The sequence below is a fragment of the Salmo trutta genome, chromosome 6, assembly GCF_901001165.1.
Source record: "Salmo trutta chromosome 6, fSalTru1.1, whole genome shotgun sequence".
In the NCBI taxonomy this organism is placed as follows: Eukaryota; Metazoa; Chordata; class Actinopteri; order Salmoniformes; family Salmonidae; genus Salmo; species Salmo trutta.
The window spans coordinates 3,713,091-3,736,355 of NC_042962.1; the positions used below are offsets into that span (position 1 = coordinate 3,713,091).

The 23,265-nt window shown below is 42.6% G+C and overlaps 1 protein-coding gene across 1 annotated transcript in view; it reads left to right on the forward strand.

Moving 5' to 3' along the window:
• Positions 1-14,624, forward strand: part of LOC115195325 (probable ubiquitin-conjugating enzyme E2 W-B) — a 44,293-nt gene extending 29,669 nt beyond the window's left edge. The window contains exons 4-6 of the mRNA XM_029755103.1: positions 5,085-5,240; positions 12,260-12,335; positions 12,755-14,624. Coding sequence (XP_029610963.1) covers positions 5,085-5,240; positions 12,260-12,335; positions 12,755-12,768 — 246 coding nt within the window. The 3' untranslated portion in view covers positions 12,769-14,624. The remainder of the gene's footprint in view (positions 1-5,084; positions 5,241-12,259; positions 12,336-12,754) is intronic.
• The last annotated feature ends 8,641 nt before the right edge of the window (positions 14,625-23,265 follow it).

Below are 23,265 nucleotides of genomic sequence, written 5' to 3' on the forward strand. Positions count from 1 at the left end.
GGAATAAATGGACTTCACACAGTCCGCAATGAGCCAGACGGCCCAAACTGCTGTATATACCCTGACTGCTTACACGGAACGCTAGAGAAGTGACACAAATTCATGTTAGCAGGCAATATTAACTAAATATGCAGGTTTAAAAATATATACTTGTGTAACGACAGTGCTTTTTTCGCAAATGCCCTTGTTAAATCATCACCCGTTTGTCGAAGTAGGCTGTGATTAGATGAGAAATGAACAGGCACCGCATCGATTATATGCAACGCAGGACACGTTAAATAACATAGTAATATCATCAACCATGTGTAGTTAACTAGTGATTATGTTAAGATTGATCGTTTTTTATAAAATAAGTTTAATGCTAGCTAGCAACTTACCTTGGCTTCTTGCTGCCCTCGCGTAACAGGTAGTCAGCCTGCCATGCAGGCTCCTCGTGGAGTGCAATGTAAGGCAGGTGGTTAGACCGTTGGACTAGTAACCGGAAAGTTGCAAAAACGAATCCCCAAATCCCCCCTGAAATAACAGTTAACCCCCGTTCCTAGGCCGTCATTGAAAATAAGAATGTGTTCTTAATCTGACTTGCCTAGTTAAATAAAGAGCAAAAAAATAAATATATATGCAAATCGGTGGCCAAAAATATCGATTACCGATTGTTATGAAAACTTGAAATCGGCCCTAATTAATCGGCCATTCCGTTTAATCGGTCGACCTCTAATATTCATATTAATTTATTCTAGAACTCTCTCCCCTGGATCATATTCATTTATTCTAGAACTCACTCCCCTGGATCATATTCATTTATTCTAGAACTCACTCCCCTGGATCATGTTAATACTAATTTATTCTAGAACTCACTCCCCTGGATCATATTCATATGAATTTATTCTGGAACTCACTCCCCTGGATCATATTCATATGAATTTATTCTAGAACTCACTCCCCTGGATCATATTCATATGAATTTATTCTAGAACTCACTCCCCTGGATCATGTTAATACTAATTTATTCTAGAACTCACTCCCCTGGATCATATTCATACAAATTTATTCTAGAACTCACTACTCAGGATCATATTCTGGAACTCACTCTCCTGGGTTATATTCATTAGTGCATACCGTACAAAACCCTAGAAAAAGTTTTACAACCAATAAATAGGGTTCCTCATTCGACAAGTTTGGGTAGTCCCTCCCCTTTTCGGTCAATTTTTTTCTGTTTGGTATCTAGTGAATACGACCCTGATGTCTGACACCATAAACATACTGATTAGATTGGATGGATCCTCTGCCACCCTGCTTAGTGCTGATGCCATGATGCTTCTGTGCCTGGATGCCAACACAATATGATTGACACATTGGCTTGGTGGCTCATAATTTGGATCCTGACCTAGGACACAGTGGAGACAGATCTTTCTCTATGTCTCTATCTCTCTCTAGCTGTCTCTCTCTAGCTGTCTCTCTCTAGCTGTCTCTCTCTAGCTGTCTCTCTCTAGCTGTCTCTCTCTAGATGTCTATATCTCTCTCTCTCTCTCTCTAGCTGTCTCTCTAGCTGTCTCTCTCTCTAGCTGTCTCTCTATATGTCTATATCTCTCTCTAGCTGTCACTCTCCAGCTGTCTCTCTAGCTGTCTCTCTCTCTCTAGCTGTCTCTCTCTAGCTGTCTCTCTCTAGCTGTCTCTCTCTAGCTGTCTCTCTCTAGCTGTCTCTCTCTAGCTGTCTCTCTAGCTGTCTCTCTCTAGCTGTCTCTCTCTAGCTGTCTCTCTCTATATGTCTATATCTATCTCTAGCTGTCTCTCTCTCTCTAGCTGTCTCTCTCTCTCTAGCTGTCTCTCTCTCTCTCTAGCTGTCTCTCTCTCTCTCTAGCTGTCTCTCTAGCTGTCTCTCTCTAGCTGTCTCTCTAGCTGTCTCTCTCTCTCCTCTCTAACTGTCTCTCTAGCTGTCTCTCTAGCTGTCTCTCTCTCTCCTCTCTAGCTGTCTCTAGCTGTCTCTCTCTAGCTGTCTCTCTCTAGCTGTCTCTCTAGCTGTCTCTCTCTAGCTGTCTCTCTCTCTCTCTAGCTGTCTCTCTCGCTCTCTAGCTGTCTAGCTGTCTACCTGTCTCTAGCTGTCTCTCGCTCTCTAGCTGTCTCTCGCTCTCTAGCTGTCTCTCGCTCTCTAGCTGTCTCTCGCTCTCTAGCTGTCTCTCGCTCTCTAGCTGTCTCTCGCTCTCTAGCTGTCTCTCGCTCTCAAGCTATCTCTCTCTCTCTAGCTGTTTCTCTCTAGCTGTTTCTCTCTCTCTCCTCTCTAGCTGTCTCTCTCAAGCTGTCTCTCTCTCTCTCTCCTCTAGCTGTCTCTCTCTCCTCTCTAGCTGTCTCTCTCTAGCTGTCTCTCTCTAGCTGTCTCTCTCTAGCTGTCTCTCTCTAGCTGTCTCTCTCTCTCCTCTCTAGCTGTCTCTCTCTCTCCTCTCTAGCTGTCTCTCTCTCTCCTCTCTAGCTGTCTCTCTCTCTCCTCTCTAGCTGTCTCTCTCTCTCCTCTCTAGCTGTCTCTCTCTAGCTGTCTCTCTCTCCTCTCTAGCTGTCTCTCTCTCTCTACGACAGTGTATTAAAGCCCACGGGCCACGTTTGAGAGGATTAGCTTAACGTGACAATCTTATTTTTACATATCGGCCTATAAATAGAGAGAGAATATTAGATCTACAGTCAGGCTACTACTACCACCACAGTTAACTACCACCTCATACCCCAGCACAATAACACCACAGTTAACTACCATCTCATACCCCAGCACAACAACACACCAGTTAACTACCACCTCATACCCCAGCACAACAACACCACAGATAACTACCACCTCATACCCCAGCACAACAACACACCAGATAACTATCACCTCATACCCCAGCACAACAACACCACCACAGTTAACTACCACCTCATACCCCAGCACAACAACACACCAGATAACTACCACCTCATACCCCAGCACAACAACACACCATAGATAACTACCACCTCATACCCCAGCACAACAACACAACCCACAGATAACTACCACCTCATACCCCAGCACAACAACACCACAGAAAACTACCACCTCATACCCTAGCACAGCAACACACCCCACAGATAACTACCACCTCATACCCCAGCACAACAACACACCATGGATAATTGCCACCTCATACCCCAGCACAACAACAACACCAGTTAACTACCACCTCATACCCCAGCACAACAACACACCCCACAGATAACTACCACCTCATACCCCAGCACAACAACCCCACCACAGATAACTACCACCTCATACCCCAGCACAACACACCAGTTAACTACCACCTCATACCCTAGCACAACAACACACCATAGATAACTACCACCTCATACCCCAGCACAACAACACCACAGATAACTACCACCTCATACCCCAGCACAACACACCAGTTAACTACCACCTCATAACCCAGTACAACAGCACACCAGATAACTACCACCTCATACCCCAGCACAACAACAACACCAGTTAACTACCACCTCATACCCCAGTACAACAACACACCATAGTTAACTACCACCTCATACCCCAGCACAACAACACACCCCACAGATAACTACCACCTCATACCCCAGCACAACAACACACCCCACAGATAACTACCACCTCATACCCCAGCACAACAACAACACCAGTTAACTACCACCTCATACCCCAGCACAACAACAACACCAGTTAACTACCACCTCATACCCCAGCACAACAACACACCATAGATAACTACCACCTCATACCCCAGCACAACAAGAACACCATAGATAACTACCACCTCATACCCCAGCACAACAACACACCATAGATAACTACCACCTCATACCCCAGCACAACAACAACACCACAGTTAACTACTACCTCATACCCCAGCACAACAACACCAGTTAACTACCACCTCATACCCCAGCACAACAACACACCATAGATAACTACCACCTCATACCCCAGCACAACAACAACACCACAGATAACTACCACCTCATACCCCAGCACAACAACACACCACAGATAACTACTGTTTTTTAGGTATGTGCGTGGGTGAATTGGGTGTGTTTGTAATTGTTTGGTTGTTGTGAGTGGATGTATCAAAGTGTGTGTACGTGTAGCTCTTAAAATAAGTATTTTTGAGAAGGACTAGATATTTGCCCATCACTGCACTTAAAAACAAAATGTTGGTAAAGTTCTCCCTTATTGCACGCTATGTACAGCAACACTGTAGAGGCCTCTGCTCTCCTCTGGGTGCTGGTGAGTTTAGAGAGAGAGCTGTGATGTCTTCCCTTCCACCGTAGTTATCCTCCCTAATGAAGTGTGCAGCTCTCTCTCCCTCTCTCTCTCTCTCTTTCTCTTCCTCTCTCTTTCTCTTCCTCTCTCTCTCTTCCCTCTCTCTCGTTCTCTCCCCCTCTCTCTCTCTCTCTCCCCTCTCTCTTTCTCTTTCTCTCCCCCCCTCTCTCTCTCTTCCCCCCTCTTTCTCTTTCTCTCCCCTCTCTCTCTCTCTCTCCCCCCTCTCTCTTTCTCTTTCTCTCCCCCCTCTCTCTTTCTCTTTCTCTTTCTCTTTCTCTCCCCCTCTCTCTTTCTCTCCCCCTCTCTCTCTCTCTTCCCCCCTCTTTCTCTTTCTCTCCCCCTCTCTCTCTCTCCCTCTCTCTCTCTCTCTTCCCCCCTCTCTCTCTTTCTCTCCCCCTCTTTCTCTCCCCCTCTCTCTCTCCCTCTCTCTCTCTTTCTCTTTCCCGCTCCCCCCTCTCTCTCTCTCTCTCCCCTTCCCTGTCATTCCTCCCCTCATGTGAGGCACTCTTCTCCTAATCCCCCAGCCTCATGTTGCTGTATAGAGCTAAGCCCAAGCTTACAGTCCAAGGCTCATTATTTTCTGCTATTAATGTGAAAATCTAAACCCATTCCGGTTGACTACTCTCCTAATTCAGCTCTCAACCCCCCCCCCCCCCCCCCCCACAAAAAATAGAGGTCAAAACATAACAGGCCGTTGTACAGATGTTAGTCGATGGATCTCTCTAAAACTATAAACATTGATGTGTCTAATCTTTATTTTTTTTATTTTTTTTCCCATTTCAAGGTAATGTTCACGGGAGAGAATATACCTGTACATCCTCACGTTTATAGCAACGGTCACATCTGTCTATCCATACTAACTGAAGACTGGTCGCCAGCCCTCTCAGTGCAATCAGTCTGTCTCAGCATTATCAGCATGCTGTCCAGCTGCAAAGAAAAGGTAAGACCCATGGATCGATAGGGTGACTTTTAATTGTATTTTTTATTTTTATTTATTCAAACTGTAATGGGCAATTGACCATAAATAAACCATATGAAAATATATGCCTTTCGCTGTGAGCGAGCCAATCCCTGTCCGTACAGTGGAGGAGAGAGATGTGCATTCTACTGTAGACATGTCAATATGCTAGCTAGTGGCTCCTAGCATGCCTCTTGGCTAGCCTACTGTAGACATGTCAATATGCTAGCTAGTGGCTCCTAGCGTTCCTCTTGGCTAGCCTACTGTAGACATGTCAATATGCTAGCTAGTGGCTCCTAGCGTTCCTTTTGGCTAGCCTACTGTAGACATGTCAATATGCTAGCTAGTGGCTCCTAGCATACCTCTTGGCTAGCCTACTGTAGACATGTCAATATGCTAGCTAGTGGCTCCTAGCGTTCCTCTTGGCTAGCCTACTGTAGACATGTCAATATGCTAGCTAGTGGCTCCTAGCATACCTCTTGGCTAGCCTACTGTAGACATGTCAATATGCTAGCTAGTGGCTCCTAGCATTCCTCTTGGCTAGCCTACTGTAGTCATGTCAATATGCTAGCTAGTGGCTCCTAGCAATCCTCTTGGCTAGCCTACTGTAGACATGTCAATATGCCAGCTAGTGGCTCCTAGTGTTCCTCTTGGCTAGCCTACTGTAGACATGTCAATATGCTAGCTAGTGGCTCCAAGCAATCCTCTTGGCTAGCCTACTGTAGACATGTCAATATGCTAGCTAGTGGCTCCTAGCGTTCCTCTTGGCTAGTCTACTGTAGTCATGTCAATATGCTAGCTAGTGGCTCCTAGCGTTCCTCTTGGCCAGCCTACTGTAGACATGTCAATATGCTAGCTAGTGGCTCCTAGCGTTCCTCTTGGCTAGCCTACTGTAGACATGTCAATATGCTAGCTAGTGGCTCCTAGCATACCTCTTGGCTAGCCTACTGTAGACATGTCAATATCTCTTTTGGAAAGTTTTTCTTAAAGGGGCAGCGTCCTATTTTGAGATGGGGAACAAAAATATTCAAATGACAGTCCTACTTTAGAAACAAATTAATGCAGTTAAATGCAATTATATTCTAAAGAATAGAGTTATCTTACATTGCTAAATTAATAACCAAATATATCCTATTACTAGCTGAATATAGAGAGAGAACTACCGTTACTAGCTGAATATAGAGAGAGAACTACCGTTACTAGCTGAATATAGAGAGAGAACTACCGTTACTAGCTGAATATATAGAGAGAGAACTACCGTTACTAGCTGAATATAGAGAGAGAGAGAACTACCGTTACTAGCTGAATATAGAGAGAGAGAACTACCGTTACTAGCTGAATATAGAGAGAGAGAACTACCGTTACTAGCTGAATATAGAGAGAGAGAACTACCGTTACTAGCTGAATATAGAGAGAGAGAACTACCGTTACTAGCTGAATATAGAGAGAGAGAACTACCGTTACTAGCTGAATATAGAGAGAGAGAACTACCGTTACTAGCTGAATATAGAGAGAACTACCGTTACTAGCTGAATATAGAGAGAGAGAACTACCGTTACTAGCTGAATATAGAGAGAGAGAACTACCGTTACTAGCTGAATATAGAGAGAGAGAACTACCGTTACTAGCTGAATATAGAGAGAACTACCGTTACTAGCTGAATATAGAGAGAACTACCGTTACTCGCTGAATAGAGAGAGCGAGAACTACCGTTACTAGCTGTATATAGAGAGAACTACCGTTACTAGCTGAATATAGAGAGAACTACCGTTACTCGCTGAATATAGAGAGAGAGAACTACCGTTACTAGCTGAATATAGAGAGAGAACTACCGTTACTAGCTGAAAATAGAGGGAGAACTACCATTACTCGCTGAAAATAGAGAGAGAACTACCGTTACTAGCTGAAAATAGAGGGAGAACTACCGTTACTAGCTGAATATAGAGAGAGAACTACCGTTACTAGCTGAATATAGAGAGAGAACTACCGTTACTAGCTGAATATATAGAGAACTTCCGTTACTAGCTGAATATAGAGAGAGAGAACTACCGTTACTAGCTGAATATAGAGAGAGAGAACTACCGTTACTAGCTGAATATAGAGAGAGAACTAACGTTACTAGCTGAATATAGAGAGAGAACTAACGTTACTAGCTGAATATAGAGAGAGAACTAACGTTACTAGCTGAATATAGAGAGAGAGAACTACCGTTACTAGCTGAATATAGAGAGAACTACCGTTACTAGCTGAATATAGAGAGAACTACCGTTACTCGCTGAATAGAGAGAGAGAGAACTACCGTTACTAGCTGTATATAGAGAGAGAGAACTACCGTTACTCGCTGAATATAGAGAGAGAGAACTACCGTTACTCGCTGAATATAGAGAGAAAGAACTACCGTTACTAGCTGTATATAGAGAACTACCGTTACTAGCTGAATATAGAGAGAGAACTACCGTTACTAGCTGAATATAGAGAGAGAACTACCGTTACTAGCTGAATATAGAGAGAGAACTACCGTTACTAGCTGAATATAGAGAGAGAACTACCGTTACTAGCTGAAAATAGAGGGAGAACTACCGTTACTCGCTGAAAATAGAGAGAGAACTACCGTTACTAGCTGAAAATAGAGGGAGAACTACCGTTACTAGCTGAATATAGAGAGAGAACTACCGTTACTAGCTGAATATAGAGAGAGAACTACCGTTACTAGCTGAATATATAGAGAACTACCGTTACTAGCTGAATATAGAGAGAGAGAACTACCGTTACTAGCTGAATATAGAGAGAGAGAACTACCGTTACTAGCTGAATATAGAGAGAGAACTAACGTTACTAGCTGAATATAGAGAGAGAACTAACGTTACTAGCTGAATATAGAGAGAGAGAACTACCGTTACTAGCTGAATATAGAGAGAACTACCGTTACTAGCTGAATATAGAGAGAACTACCGTTACTCGCTGAATAGAGAGAGAGAGAACTACCGTTACTAGCTGTATATAGAGAGAACTACCGTTACTAGCTGAATATAGAGAGAACTACCGTTACTCGCTGAATATAGAGAGAGAGAACTACCGTTACTAGCTGAATATAGAGAGAACTACCGTTACTAGCTGAATATATAGAGAAATACCGTTACTAGCTGAATATATAGAGAACTACCGTTACTAGCTGAATATAGAGAGAGAGAACTACCGTTACTAGCTGAATATAGAGAGAGAACTACCGTTACTAGCTGAATATAGAGAGAGAGAACTACCGTTACTCGCTGAATATAGAGAGAGAGAACTACCGTTACTCGCTGAATATAGAGAGAAAGAACTACCGTTACTAGCTGTATATAGAGAACTACCGTTACTAGCTGAATATATAGAGAGAGAACTACCGTTACTAGCTGAATATAGAGAGAGAACTACCGTTACTAGCTGAATATAGAGAGAGAACTACCGTTACTAGCTGAATATAGAGAGAGAACTACCGTTACTAGCTGAAAATAGAGGGAGAACTACCGTTACTCGCTGAATATAGAGAGAGAACTACCGTTACTAGCTGAATATAGAGAGAGAACTACCGTTACTAGCTGAATATAGAGAGAGAACTACCGTTACTAGCTGAATATATAGAGAACTACCGTTACTAGCTGAATATAGAGAGAGAGAACTACCGTTACTAGCTGAATATAGAGAGAGAGAACTACCGTTACTAGCTGAATATAGAGAGAGAACTAACGTTACTAGCTGAATATAGAGAGAGAGAACTACCGTTACTCGCTGAATATAGAGAGAGAGAACTACCGTTACTAGCTGTATATAGAGAGAACTACCGTTACTAGCTGAATATAGAGAGAACTACCGTTACTAGCTGAATATAGAGAGAGAGAACTACCGTTACTAGCTGAATATAGAGAGAGAACTACCGTTACTAGCTGAATATAGAGAGAGAACTACCGTTACTAGCTGAAAATAGAGGGAGAACTACCGTTACTCGCTGAATATAGAGAGAGAGAACTACCGTTACTCGCTGAATATAGAGAGAGAGAACTACCGTTACTAGCTGAATATAGAGAGAGAGAACTACCGTTACTAGCTGAATATAGAGAGAGAGAACTACCGTTACTAGCTGAATATAGAGAGAGAGAACTACCGTTACTAGCTGAATATAGAGAGAGAGAACTACCGTTACTAGCTGAATATAGAGAGAGAACTACCGTTACTAGCTGAATATAGAGAGAGAGAACTACCATTACTAGCTGAATATAGAGAGAGAGAACTACCATTACTAGCTGAATATAGAGAGAGAGAACTACCATTACTAGCTGAATATAGAGAGAGAGAACTACCGTTACTAGCTGAATATAGAGAGAGAGAACTACCGTTACTAGCTGAATATAGAGAGAGAGAACTACCGTTACTAGCTGAATATAGAGAGAGAGAACTACCGTTACTAGCTGAATATAGAGAGAGAACTACCGTTACTAGCTGAATATAGAGAGAGAACTACCGTTACTAGCTGAATATAGAGAGAGAACTACCGTTACTAGCTGAATATAGAGAGAGAACTACCGTTACTAGCTGAATATAGAGAGAGAGAACTACCGTTACTAGCTGAATATAGAGAGAGAGAACTACCGTTACTAGCTGAATATAGAGAGAGAGAACTACCATTACTAGCTGAATATAGAGAGAGAGAACTACCGTTACTAGCTGAATATAGAGAGAGAGAACTACCGTTACTAGCTGAATATAGAGAGAGAGAACTACCGTTACTAGCTGAATATAGAGAGAGAACTACCGTTACTAGCTGAATATAGAGAGAACTACCGTTACTAGCTGAATATAGAGAGAGAACTACCGTTACTAGCTGAATATAGAGAGAACTACCGTTACTAGCTGAATATAGAGTGAGAACTACCGTTACTAGCTGAATATAGAGAGAGAACTACCGTTACCAGCTGAATATAGAGTGAGAACTACCGTTACTAGCTGAATATAGAGAGAGAGAACTACCGTTACTAGCTGAATATAGAGGGAGAACTACCGTTACTAGCTAAATATATATATAGAGAGAGAACTACCGTTACTAGCTGAATATAGAGAGAGAGAACTACCGTTACTAGCTGTATATAGAGAGAGAACTACCGTTACTAGCTGAATATAGAGAGAGAACTACCGTTACTAGCTGAATATAGAGAGAGAACTACCGTTACTAGCTGAATATAGAGTGAGAACTACCGTTACTAGCTGAATATAGAGAGAGAACTACCGTTACTAGCTGAATATAGAGAGAGAACTACCGTTACTAGCTGAATATAGAGTGAGAACTACCGTTACTAGCTGAATATAGAGTGAGAACTACCGTTACTAGCTGAATATAGAGTGAGAACTACCATTACTAGCTGAATATAGAGAGAGAACTACCGTTAGTAGCTGAATATAGAATGATAACTACCGTTACTAGCTGAATATAGAGAGAGAACTACCGTTAGTAGCTGAATATAGAGGGAGAGAACTACCGTTACTAGCTGAATATAGAGGGAGACAACTACCGTTACTAGCTGAATATAGAGAGAGACAACTACCGTTACTAGCTGAATATAGAGAGAGACAACTACCGTTACTAGCTGAATATAGAGAGAGAACTACCGTTACTAGCTGAATATAGAGAGAGAACTACCGTTACTAGCTGAATATAGAGTGAGAACTACCGTTACTAGCTGAATATAGAGTGAGAACTACCGTTACTAGCTGAATATAGAGTGAGAACTACCGTTACTAGCTGAATATAGAGAGAGAACTACCGTTACTAGCTGAATATAGAGAGAGAACTACCGTTAGTAGCTGAATATAGAGTGAGAACTACCGTTACTAGCTGAATATAGAGAGAGAACTACCGTTAGTAGCTGAATATAGAGGGAGAGAACTACCGTTACTAGCTGAATATAGAGGGAGAGAACTACCGTTACTAGCTGAATATAGAGAGAGACAACTACCGTTACTAGCTGAATATAGAGAGAGACAACTACCGTTACTAGCTGAATATAGAGAGAGAACTACCGTTACTAGCTGAATATAGAGAACTACCGTTACTAGCTGAATATAGAGGGAGAGAACTACCGTTACTAGCTGAATATAGAGAGAGAGAACTACCGTTACTAGCTGAATATAGAGAGAGAGAACTACCGTTACTAGCTGAATATAGAGAGAGAGAACTACCGTTACCAGCTGAATATAGAGAGAGAGAACTACCGTTACCAGCTGAATATAGAGAGAGAGAACTACCGTTACCAGCTGAATATAGAGAGAGAGAACTACCGTTACTAGCTGAATATATAGAGAGAGAGAGAACTACCGTTACTAGCTGAATATAGAGTGAGAACTACCGTTACTAGCTGAATATAGAGTGAGAACTACCGTTACTAGCTGAATATAGAGTGAGAACTACCGTTACTAGCTGAATATAGAGTGAGAACTACCGTTACTAGCTGAATATAGAGAGAGAACTACCGTTACTAGCTGAATATAGAGAGAGAACTACCGTTACTAGCTGAATATAGAGAGAGAACTACCGTTACTAGCTGAATATAGAGAGAGAGAGAACTACCGTTACTAGCTGAATATATAGAGAGAGAACTACTGTCTGAACTCACTGGAGCCCCCTGCTGTTGTTAAACAGGCATCACAGCTGGTCTTCACTGTCTAAACTCACTGGAGCCCCCTGCTGTTGTTAAACAGGCATCACATCTGTTGTTCACTATCTGAACTCACTGGACGAAAATAATTCTAATAGTAGGGCAAAGAATGATTTGCTCTGTGGTAAAGTTTCACCTAGTTACAAATCTAGGTTCAGCTTCCCCTTTCGCCAATCCTAACCTTAATCTTTAGGGGGAAAATGCATTACTAACCCCAGTTCTAATTTACCCTACTCTGAATGATGTTGCCTCAACATGCTGTGTTTATACCAGCACTTCCTCTGATGGTGGTCTCTCTCTGTTTCTCTGCAGAGACGGCCACCCGATAACTCCTTTTACGTAAGAACGTGTAACAAAAACCCAAAGAAAACAAAATGGTGGTATCACGGTGAGTAGTTGGGTTACGTCCTCTTATTTTATTTAACCCTGGCAAATCAGTTAACAACAAATTCTTATTTACAATGACGACCTACCGGGGTAACAGTGGGTTAACTGCCTTGTTCAGGGGCAGAATGACAGATTTTTTTTTACCTTGTCAGCTCAGGGATTCAATCTAGTAACCGAAAGGTTACTGGCCCAACGCTGTAACCACTAGGCTACCTGCCGCCCCTGTAGATAAGCATGTGTAAAGTGTTAAAACATTCCATCATCACTCAGACGTTAGAATGGTTATCCAGTCTAGTTGATGGTAATGAGGAAGTACATAAATCCAGACTAGATTATGGAATGAATCGGTACGTAAGCACGGTCAACATCCATGTCATCATGTCAGTGTATTTGATACTGAAAGTGTGTTTTCTTCCCCAGATGATACTTGCTAATACATGTTGTAATAAGAAGAAAGAAGCCCTACTGAACCGCATAAAGCACTTTTGAATCATACAGTCACTGAACTCTGCCCTTTTGACTTGAACAATGGACACCGTGATGCGCCGGAGACTCTGTTTGAACTGCATTTCCCAGAGGGCAGTTGGGTGCATGTTTTTAGCCGGGTTGTAATATATAACAAAAAATAATAATAATAATAAAGAAACGTCATGTGTACCAACAATGGATTGTTTTTGCAAAAAAAAAAAAAAAAGGTCATTATGCAGCCAGCGAGAGAAATGGTTTCGTTATTGTTTTAAGATGATTCTTGTTTCCTTTTGTGTTTGTTTGGGTACATTTTAAAAGGTTGTCATTATGTGCAGTGCAATATGACGGTGGATGGTTGGGCCCTAACAAAGATATCTGGAAGGGATCTGAGCATCTTAAACCCCCGAGCTTCATCTTTTATTATTTTTTGGACTGATATATTCAATGCACTGTGACAATATGTAGAGCTACAACAGTTCAATGTTATTATTCCAAACGTGCAGTTAACTTCTACTGTAAAACCACAAAACAAACACCACTTCTCTGCAGCTGATAGAAGGGGTTTTCAAGTTGCTTTTTCACTGTTTAATCAAGAGTAGTAAAGTTCTCTTCGCCTTCCATGTTTTCAAGGACTGACTTGATTTCAGTAGTTGTCTGGTCTATTTTGACTATAGCAGCGTTTCCCAAACTCGGTCCTGCACCCCCCCTCCCCCACTAACACTACCACAGATGCTTGAAATCATCCTACTGATCATTAAGCTTTGATCAAGGGGCAATAACCGAATTTGGGAAACGCTGGACTAGAGTATTGGTACTGACCTGGTTGACACAAGAATGATGGTTATAACTATTTCGGCTGCGTTTACACAGGCAGACCAATTCTGACCTGTTTTTTTTTTTTTTTGGCCACTAATCGGTCTTTTGACCAATCGGATCAGATGTTTTGCCACTAATTGGTCTTTTGACCAATCGGATCGGATATTTTGCCACTAATTGGTCTTTTGACCAATCGGGTCGGATATTTTCCCCATAATTGGGCTGCCTGTGTAAACGCAGCCTTGACGTACCTCTTCACAATAATATGGTCTGAACTCGTGTACTGGTGTTTGCAGGTCCGTTCTGTAAAACCCAGAGATGTAAGACAACATTACATCCATGTAACCAATGTCTGTGTTGTCGTCCATTTTTATTTTGTATGATTTTAGTTTTTGTCTTGATGAGATTTAGTTGCTTTTATCTAAAAAATATATATATATTTTTACCATGTTTGTCTTGTTGTTTTTTGTTTTTTTTCCCAGCTAGCTGGCACTTTTATTTTTTTTAAAGGGGAAGGATGATTTTTGTGTTGTACGTTTTTAATGTCTTGTTTAATTTAAAATCTCCTAGTGGTTGTAACAGTGACATGAATAATGTGATTACTGTTGTTAAGATGAGACATAGATTGACTTTTTTTGTTTTTTTTTCAATACAAGAACACCTCTGGAGAAGAGAGAAGAATAAAAAATCCTATAAGATATTTTGCAATTTAACTATGTTTTCACCAAAAGAGACTTGTTATGTTGTGAAATCTATAACATGTCTGAAACTATTGTGTGTGTGTATATATATTGTAAGTCTTTAGAAATCGTGGAGATTGCGATGAAGTAAGGAATGGAGTTATTTTCCTCATGTTGTAGCTGTGTGACTATATAATAGGAGCGTTTTTTAATTATTTTCCTCTTTAGTGTTTCTGATAAATAGCACTCTACAGTCGGTTAGATTCAGGGTTGTGGTCAATTCCATTTCTCATTCCAGTCAATTCAGAAAGTAAACCAAATTTGAAGAAAAAAAATCCTCATTGAACAGCATTGAATGGAATTGGAATTTAGAATTGTCATTTCAGTGTACTTCCTGAATAGAACCCTTTTAGATGTAGTTTCTCATCAACACACCTACTGTTGATCGGAAGGGTTGGCAGTTGAACTGTAGGGAATCACCTAGCTATTTCTCATCACTATCACGCAACACTCATAGGTTGCATTTATACAAGCAAGCCCAATTATCCACACAACATCTGATTGGTCAAAAATAACAATTAGTGGCAAAGGATCTGATCTGATTGGTCAAAATACCAGTTAGTGGCAAAGGATCTGATCTGTTTGGTCAAAATACCAGTTAGTGGCAAAGGATCTGATCTGATTGGTCAAATTACCATTTAGTGGTAAAAGACCAGAACTGGTCTGCCTGTGTAAATGCACCTGCAGTGTAACTCTCTACCACAGGAAGTTGGTGGGAGGAGCTATAGGAGGCTGGGATGGATTAAATTAAAATGATATAAAACACACCAAGCGATGACCCTGTCCTCCTATAGTTGCTCCCAGCAGCCTCCACTGCTATGTACATAACACCTTGTGTTATTATTGGTTACAATGGGAGGGAATCAGCTGCTGTGGCACCCTATTCTCTATGTAGTGCACTGCTTTAGACCAGAGCCCTATGGCACCCTATTCCCTATGTAGTGCACTACTTTAGACCAGAGCCCTATGGCACCCTATTCCCTATGTAGTGCACTACTTTAGACCAGAGCCCTATGGCACCCTATTCCCTATGTAGTGCACTACTTTAGACCAGAGCCCTATGGCACCCTATTCCCTATATAGTGCAATACTTTTGACCAGAGCCCTATGGCACCCTATTCCCTATATAGTACACTACATTTTGTGGATTCAGCCTGTGTGTTGCAGCAGCTCTCTCGTCGTTTCCTGACATCAATCACTCTATTCCTATAGTTCTGTTCTGTCTCCTGTCGCAATTCATTCAGAAATCCTTCCCATGCTGGCTTTGTTAGTGTTGTATTTTCTTGTCCTTTCCTTTGAGTATATAGAGGAGTTATTTCTTCACAATATCAACCTTCTGAAGTGACTGGTTATATGACCATGACACACTGGTATCTAGGAACCATATTACTATATAAAGACTATTTAACCAATGATTTATTGTTTTTTTTTTATGACACTATAGAAGAGGTTTGTGCTGCTGGACTGGGTTGATTTTTGTCTGTCACGGTATGGTATTAGTGCAGGGACAAAAAGCCCGTATCCACAAATTAGTGGATATTTTAAAAGCACTGAGTGGATATGTAAAACAAGAGTTTGGATTTCTCCCTCTCATTTTCTCTCCTTGTATTTGTCCTTTTTTAATGTGGTTTGGATTCCTTGGCCTACAGATTGTTGTGTGAGTGATCAGCACTAATGAAGCTTGGTGTATTATATTTATGATATATTTTGAGAATATTTTTCTTTCTTTCTTCTTTCTCCGGGATGAACAAGCTCCATGTCAGAGAAGCTTGTTCATTTCAATAATCTATAATAAAAAGCAGAGATTAACTTTTAATTCATCCTTGTCTCGCACACTTTGCTGATTTGAATGGAGTCGATTGTGTCTTAGGCTGTTTTCAAATATAGTCCTTTTTTAAAGTGAACCCCACCCCCCCCCCAAAAAGCGAAAGAACTGTTCGTTTTGTATTCACACTGCCCTTGTCTTTTGGATGAGGACTCAACTCTCTTCACCTATTTTATGGTCCGAGGCCTCTCTGCATTCACATGGCTATGTTTAAAAAGGAACCAAGATCTTTTTCCAAAATTCACTCAATGCACTGTGGGTTGTTTACAGTGCGCAGGACAAGCCATTCCATCAGATCATGTTATTGGACCGCTAGCTATACCTACTTACATTTTAGAAGCTAATAGATTGTATTTCGTTAATATATTATAATCAGAAGATGATATTAACATGTAAATATTATAATTAGTAAAATAACTGCAGATTAAATAATGCTGTAAGTGAAAATTGTACACCCAGGTAGGCTACTGCCCCTTTTTAAGGGCAAGTCTTAATTTTACGGTTAGTGCTATCGGGGATCCTTGGGACGTCCCTAAATCTTAACCCTTACCTTAACCATTTTTAAATGTCAACTTCAACGAGGGTAATGTTAGGAGTTGGGATGTCCCAAGGCTTCCGGATAGAAAGGCCCTTGATTATGTACCTTATGTTGTGAATTCTCACCAAATATGTTGTTGTCTTCTCACACTACTCAAACCACACAATCAATAAACAGTTTTATGAAGCTCTCTCAACCTACAGATCAACATATTGCAAACTATTAATCTGAGCATCGTGTCAGTATAAAACCACATATTTTGGCATTTCTGTGCATCCTTGACATTCACTAATCAATATCCCAAAAAAACTTGTCTCTTTTTTTTTGTGGCACTAATGTGAGGGGTTATACCCAGGGGAAACGGTGTTGCGGTGGTCAGAGTAACATGAAGGGGTCCGAGTTCCTTTATCGTGTTCGCAAAAACAATTAAGGGAACCGCCGCATTGAGTTCACAAAAATTGGGTGAAGGGGACCAAGTGTGAAAACACCCATAAATGTGACACCCTAATCCCTGAAGAGTGTGAAAACACCCATAAATGTCACCCTAATCCCTGAAGAGTGTGAAAACACCCATAAATGTCACCCTAATCCCTGAAGAGTACACTACTTTTCACCAGAGCCTATGGGGCTGAGTCTGCTCAAACTTAGTACAATATGTAGGAGGAAGGGTGCATCCCAAATGGCACCCTATGTATTTGGGGGTTACATGTATATATTGCCTGTGTTTTATTACAATTATTTCTAGTAGTGGCAGGGTGATCTATTACAGGTTATTAGTATATTATATTACTAATACTAGTAGTGGCAGGCTGATGATCTAGTACAGGTTATTAGTATATTATATTACTAATACTAGTAGTGGCAGGGTGATGATCTATTACAGGTTATTAGTATATTATATTACTAATACTAGTAGTGGCAGGCTGATGATCTAGTACAGGTTATTAGTATATTATATTACTAATACTAGTAGTGGCAGGGTGATGATCTAGTACAGGTTATTAGTATATTATATTACTAATACTAGTAGTGGCAGGGTGATGATCTAGTACAGGTTATTAGTATATTATATTACTAATACTAGTAGTGGCAGGGTGATGATCTAGTACAGGTTATTAGTATATTATATTACTAATACTAGTAGTGGCAGGGTGATCTATTACAGGTTATTAGTATATTATATTACTAATACTAGTAGTGGCAGGGTGATGATCTAGTACAGGTTATTAGTATATTATATTACTAATACTAGTAGTGGCATTGTGCATGTGATGTATATTGTAAACTGGGTTGTTCGAGCCCTGAATGCTGATTGGCTGACAGCCGTATATATCACCTATATGACAAAACATTTATTTTTACTGCTCTATTTACGTTGGTAACCAGTTTATAATAGCATTTAGGCACCTCTGGGGTTTGTGGTATACGGCCAGTATACCACAGCTCACTCCTGTATCCAGGCACTCCGTGCTGCGCCGTGCATATGAACAGCCCTTAGCCGTGGTATATTGGCCATGTACCACGTCCCCTCGGGCGTTATTGCTTAATTCTATTTGTTGAAAAGGTCAGTTGGACCAGGACAGGCTCCAGTTAAATATTTAGCTGCTTCTCAAGCCCTCAATTTCCAAGGAGAAAATGTCTTTATGATCATAATACTCAAGTCAACAACACATGAGTGCATCGAGTCCTTCAAGGTTTTGGGGTAGTGACTGACTTAATCCAAATGGTGAAGTTAGATATTTCCAAGTTTACTTGGAACAGAAACATTCTTGCTCCATCACTAGCTACAACTCATTTAATTTATAATTTCAATTAAATGCTTACATTATCATAAGTCCAAAACACTTTAATATTATAATCAATCACTCAGCTGACATTTTGCTACCGATTTTTATAAATGTATAATTTCATTAAACTTGATGACTACATTGATTGTGTTGAAGGTCTCTGCTCAGCTGGTCCTCTGTAGTCTTCGAAACCAGACTCTGGCAGCTCGCTGTCTAAAGAGACTACTGGAAGCAAGACTGAACCTTGCCAGAAGATGCAGACCCTTCCTTTATGCTTGTTAACGCTGAGCTGCACTGGGGTTGGAGTGCAATTATGCTTACAATAGTCACTGTGGAGCCTGTGCAAGATATGGGTCTGGAAAACGTACCTCAATGCAGGTATGGGATATGCCAGTGTGCTCCAAATGATACCTTTATCCACACGAATACATTTACAAGATTGAAATACTGTTAGTTTTCCCAGGAAAACTGCCTTTTTCGTCCTGCTAGCTAGCTATTTTGTAATGGCAGTGTCAGCCAATCAGCTCCTGTGTTGTTCAACATAATGTTCCATTCCCACACAGAAGAATATTGGCCTCTAGTGGCCAAAAGGCAGTATTTGCATTGGCAGGGTCATGGGGCTTCCTCCATTTTAATGTGGTCAACTGGGTGGGACTTAGAAATTCATTGCGTGATCCCTCCAGGTGACCCCCCTAATCCCTCCCGGTGACCCTCCTGATCGCTCCTGGTGACCCTCCTGATTACCCTCCCGATCCCTCCTGGTGACCCTCCATGTCCAACCTCCTGATCCCTCCTGGTGACCCTCCTGATCCCTCCAGGTAACCCTCCCGATCCCTCCTGGTGACCCTCCATGTCCAACCTGGTGACCCTCCTGGTGACCCTCCCGATCCCTCCTGGTGACCCTCCATGTCCAACCTGGTGACCCTCCCGATCCCTCCTGGTGACCCTCCATGTCCAACCTGGTGACCCTCCTGGTGACCTTCCTGATCCCTCCAGGTGACCCTCCATGTCCAACCTGGTGACCCTCCTGCTCCCTCCAGGTGACCCTCCTGATCCCTCCAGGTGACCCTCCTGATCCCTCCAGGTAACCCTCCTGATCCCTCCTGGTGACCCTCCATGTCCAACCTGGTGACCCTCCTGGTGACCTTCCTGATCCCTCCAGGTGACCCTCCATGTCCAACCTGGTGACCCTCCTGCTCCCTCCTGGTGACCCTCCTGATCCCTCCAGGTGACCCTCCTGATCCCTCCAGGTAACCCTCTTGATCCCTCCTGGTGACCCTCCAGATCCCTCCTGGTGACCCTCCCGATCCCTCCTGGTCACCCTCCATGTCCAACCTGGTGACCCTCCTGATCCCTCCTGGTGACCCTCCTGGTGACCCTCCCGATCCCTCCTGGTGACCCTCCATGTCCAACCTGGTGACCCTCCTGGTGACCCTCCTGATCCCTCCTGGTGACCCTCCCGATCCCTACTGGTGACCCTCCATGTCTAACCTGGTGACCCTCCTGATCCCTCCTGGTGACCCTCCTGATCCCTCCTGGTGACCCTCCTGATCCCTCCTGGTGACCCTCCTGATCACTCCTGGTGACCCTCCATGGCCAAACTGGTCATCAGGAGGGATCAGCCAATTGTGAAGAAGAAATGGACTACTTCAAAATGGAGATAGCCTCAATAGCACTGCCCACGCTGTCACATACACTATAATGGCACAGCTACAAAGATGAGTCCTCTATCTATCTCTATGGCCATTCCATAATGGCTGCTGCTGTGGCTATTGCTAACTAGCATGACAACGAAAAGAGCAGTTTTCCGGGAAATCTAGCAATATTTGAATCTTCTCGATGGAGCAGTGTGGATAAAGGTCAAATTGAGTAGAGTGGCATACCCCATCCCTGAGTGGAGGTAAGTTTTCCGACCCATACCCCATCCCTGAGTGGAGGTAAGTTTTCCGACCCATACCCCATCCCTGAGTGGAGGTAAGTTTTCCGACCCATACCCCATCCCTGAGTGGAGGTAAGTTTTCCGACCCATACCTCGCGCCGGCTACACGGTGTCTTACACAAAAGGGCGATAGAGTATGTTGGTTGGCGTTGAAACAACGGAAGCCCATTCGTTTTCAATGAACACCAAGGACACCAAGGAACTTGAAACTCTCTACCCCCTCCACTTCAGCCCCGTCGATGTTAATGGGGGCCTGTTCGGCCCACCTTTTCCTGTAGTCCACAATCTGCTCCTTTGTCTTGATCACGTTGAGGCAGAGGTTGTTGTCCTGGCACCACACTGCCAGTTCTCTGACCTCCCTATAGGCCGTCTCATCGTTGTCGGTGATCAGGCCTACTGCTGTTATGTCGTCAGGAAACTTAATGATGGTGTTGGAGTCGTGTTTGGCCACGCAGTCGTGGGTGAACAGGGAATACAGGTGGGGACTAAGTACACACCCCCGAGGGGCCACAGTGTTAAGGATCAGCATGGCAGACGTGTTGTTGCCTACTCTTACCACCTGGGGGCGGCCCGTCAGGACGTCCATGATCCAGTTGCAGAAGGAGGTGTTTAGTCCCAGAGTCCTTAGCTTAGTGATGAGCTTCGTGGGCACTATGGTGTTGAACGCTGCTGAGCTGTAGTCAATGAACAGCATTCTCACATAGGTGTTCCTTTTGTCCAGGTGAGAAAGGGCAGTGTGGAGTTCGAATCAGATTGCGTCATCTGTGGATCTGTTGGGGCGGTATGCGAATTGGAGTGGGTCTAGGGTGTCCGGGATAATGGTGTTGATGTGAGCCATGACCAGCCTTTCAAAGCACTTCATGGCTACCGATGTGAGTGCCACGGGGCGGTAATCATTTAGGCAGGTTGCCTACTGTAACTGGGGTCTGGCCCTGTTCAAAGGTAAATCATGACTATTAAATCGCTATATAATCATGTTCAGATAGTCCCTAGCTTGTTGTTCCAACTGTCACTGCTGGCGTGGGCCGGTAGGGCAGCAGGACCAGGGGTGAATGAGATGTAGGGATGCTAGCTAGTATAGGGGTGTTTGCTGTTCGGCTATGAATCCGACTCTGGACACTCGCGGAAACTCCCCAAATACAAGTGTTGTCACGCCCTGATCTGTTTCACCTATCTTTGTGCTTGTCTCCACCCCCCCTCCAGCTGTCACCCATCTTCCCCATTATCCCCTGTGTATTTATACCTGTGTTCTCTGTTTGTCTGTTGCCAGTTCGTCAAGCCTACCAGCGTTTTTCCCTCTGTTCCTGTCTCTTGTTTGTTCCTGTTTTTCCCAGTTTTGACCTTTTCTGCCCGCCCCTGACCCTGAGCCTGCCTGCCATTCTTTACCTTTGCCCCACTACTCTGGATTATCGAAAACCCTGCCTGCCTTGACCTGTCATTTGCCTGCCCCTGTTGTTGTAATAAACATTGTTACTTCGACACAGTCTGTATTTGAGTCTTACCTGAAATGTGAAAAGAAAATAATTTATGGTTGTCAGGCTACATTTTTCTGCACGTACATTGTTATTTCAAAAAGGCCCAACCTACTGCTGGTGTGCGTTGCCAAATACCTCTATTTTCATGTCACATTACCATAGCACCGGTTTCAAGTGATAATGCCATTTAGCAAACTCCAGGCGGTGCTGTGGTCACATGACATGAAAATAGAGCTGTTTGGAAAGCACGCCAACAGTGGGTTGGGCCTTTTGAAAGAACCTACACAGAGAGAGACCCATCTGACAGCATCGTAGACCTTCTCAGGGTCCAGGCCCAGTAGAATGGATTCTACTTTATTCTGTTTGATTTGTCTCGTAATGAGAGGCGTTCATCTATACTATCCTGATTCTGCCTTTTGTCTGATAAACCCTGGCTGGTCTAAGTGAATGAGCTCTGGTAAGGTCTTTACTGTTCTGCTGGCTAGAATAAATGTATAAAGTTTGTCATCAAAATGTAGGACCGAGATTAGACTAGATTGTGGCCAATATAGGCCATCTTTCCATTATTTCTGTGTAACTGAAATGATGTCCTCTGTCCACAAGGAGTGGATTTCACCGTTCTGAAATTATGTCCTCTCTCTACAAGGAAGGCATCTCAACATTCTGAAATGATGTCCGCTCTCTACAAGGAAGGAATCTCACCTTTCTGAAATGATGTCCGCTCTCTACAAGGAAGGAATCTCACCTTTCTGAAATGATGTCCTCTCTCTACAAGGAAGGAGTCTCACCTTTCTGAAATGATGTCCGCTCTCTACAATGAAGGAATCTCACCTTTCTGAAATGTCCTCTCTCTACAAGGAAGGAATCTCACCTTTCTGAAATGATGTCCGCTCTCTACAAGGAAGGAATCTCACCTTTCTGAAATGATGTCCTCTCTCTACAAGGAAGGAATCTCAACATTCTGAAATGATGTCCTCTCTTGATGAGGAAGTGATCTTACCTTTCTGAAAGGACCAATTATAGGCTGCAAGTAAACTTGGGATAATCTGCTCTCTAAATTGATTTCTACCATTCAGAGGTGAAACTGTCAGTACCCAGTGATTTGTATGCTTTTTTGTCTAGTAATATCTGTATTTAATTCCTCTGTGGTCATTTCAGAGACTAACATGTCATTCTGTTCTTCAGTGATGGTGGATAAATTCAGCTCAGTGGTGTGTCTATCTGTAAGTCATTGTAAGTGTGGTTGGGAGTGTAGGTTTTCTCTGTTGTATCTCTACTACATTATGTTGAAGTATTTTCGTATCTGCTTGTTGTTTTCTCAATTTATAGGCTATAACAGTTTT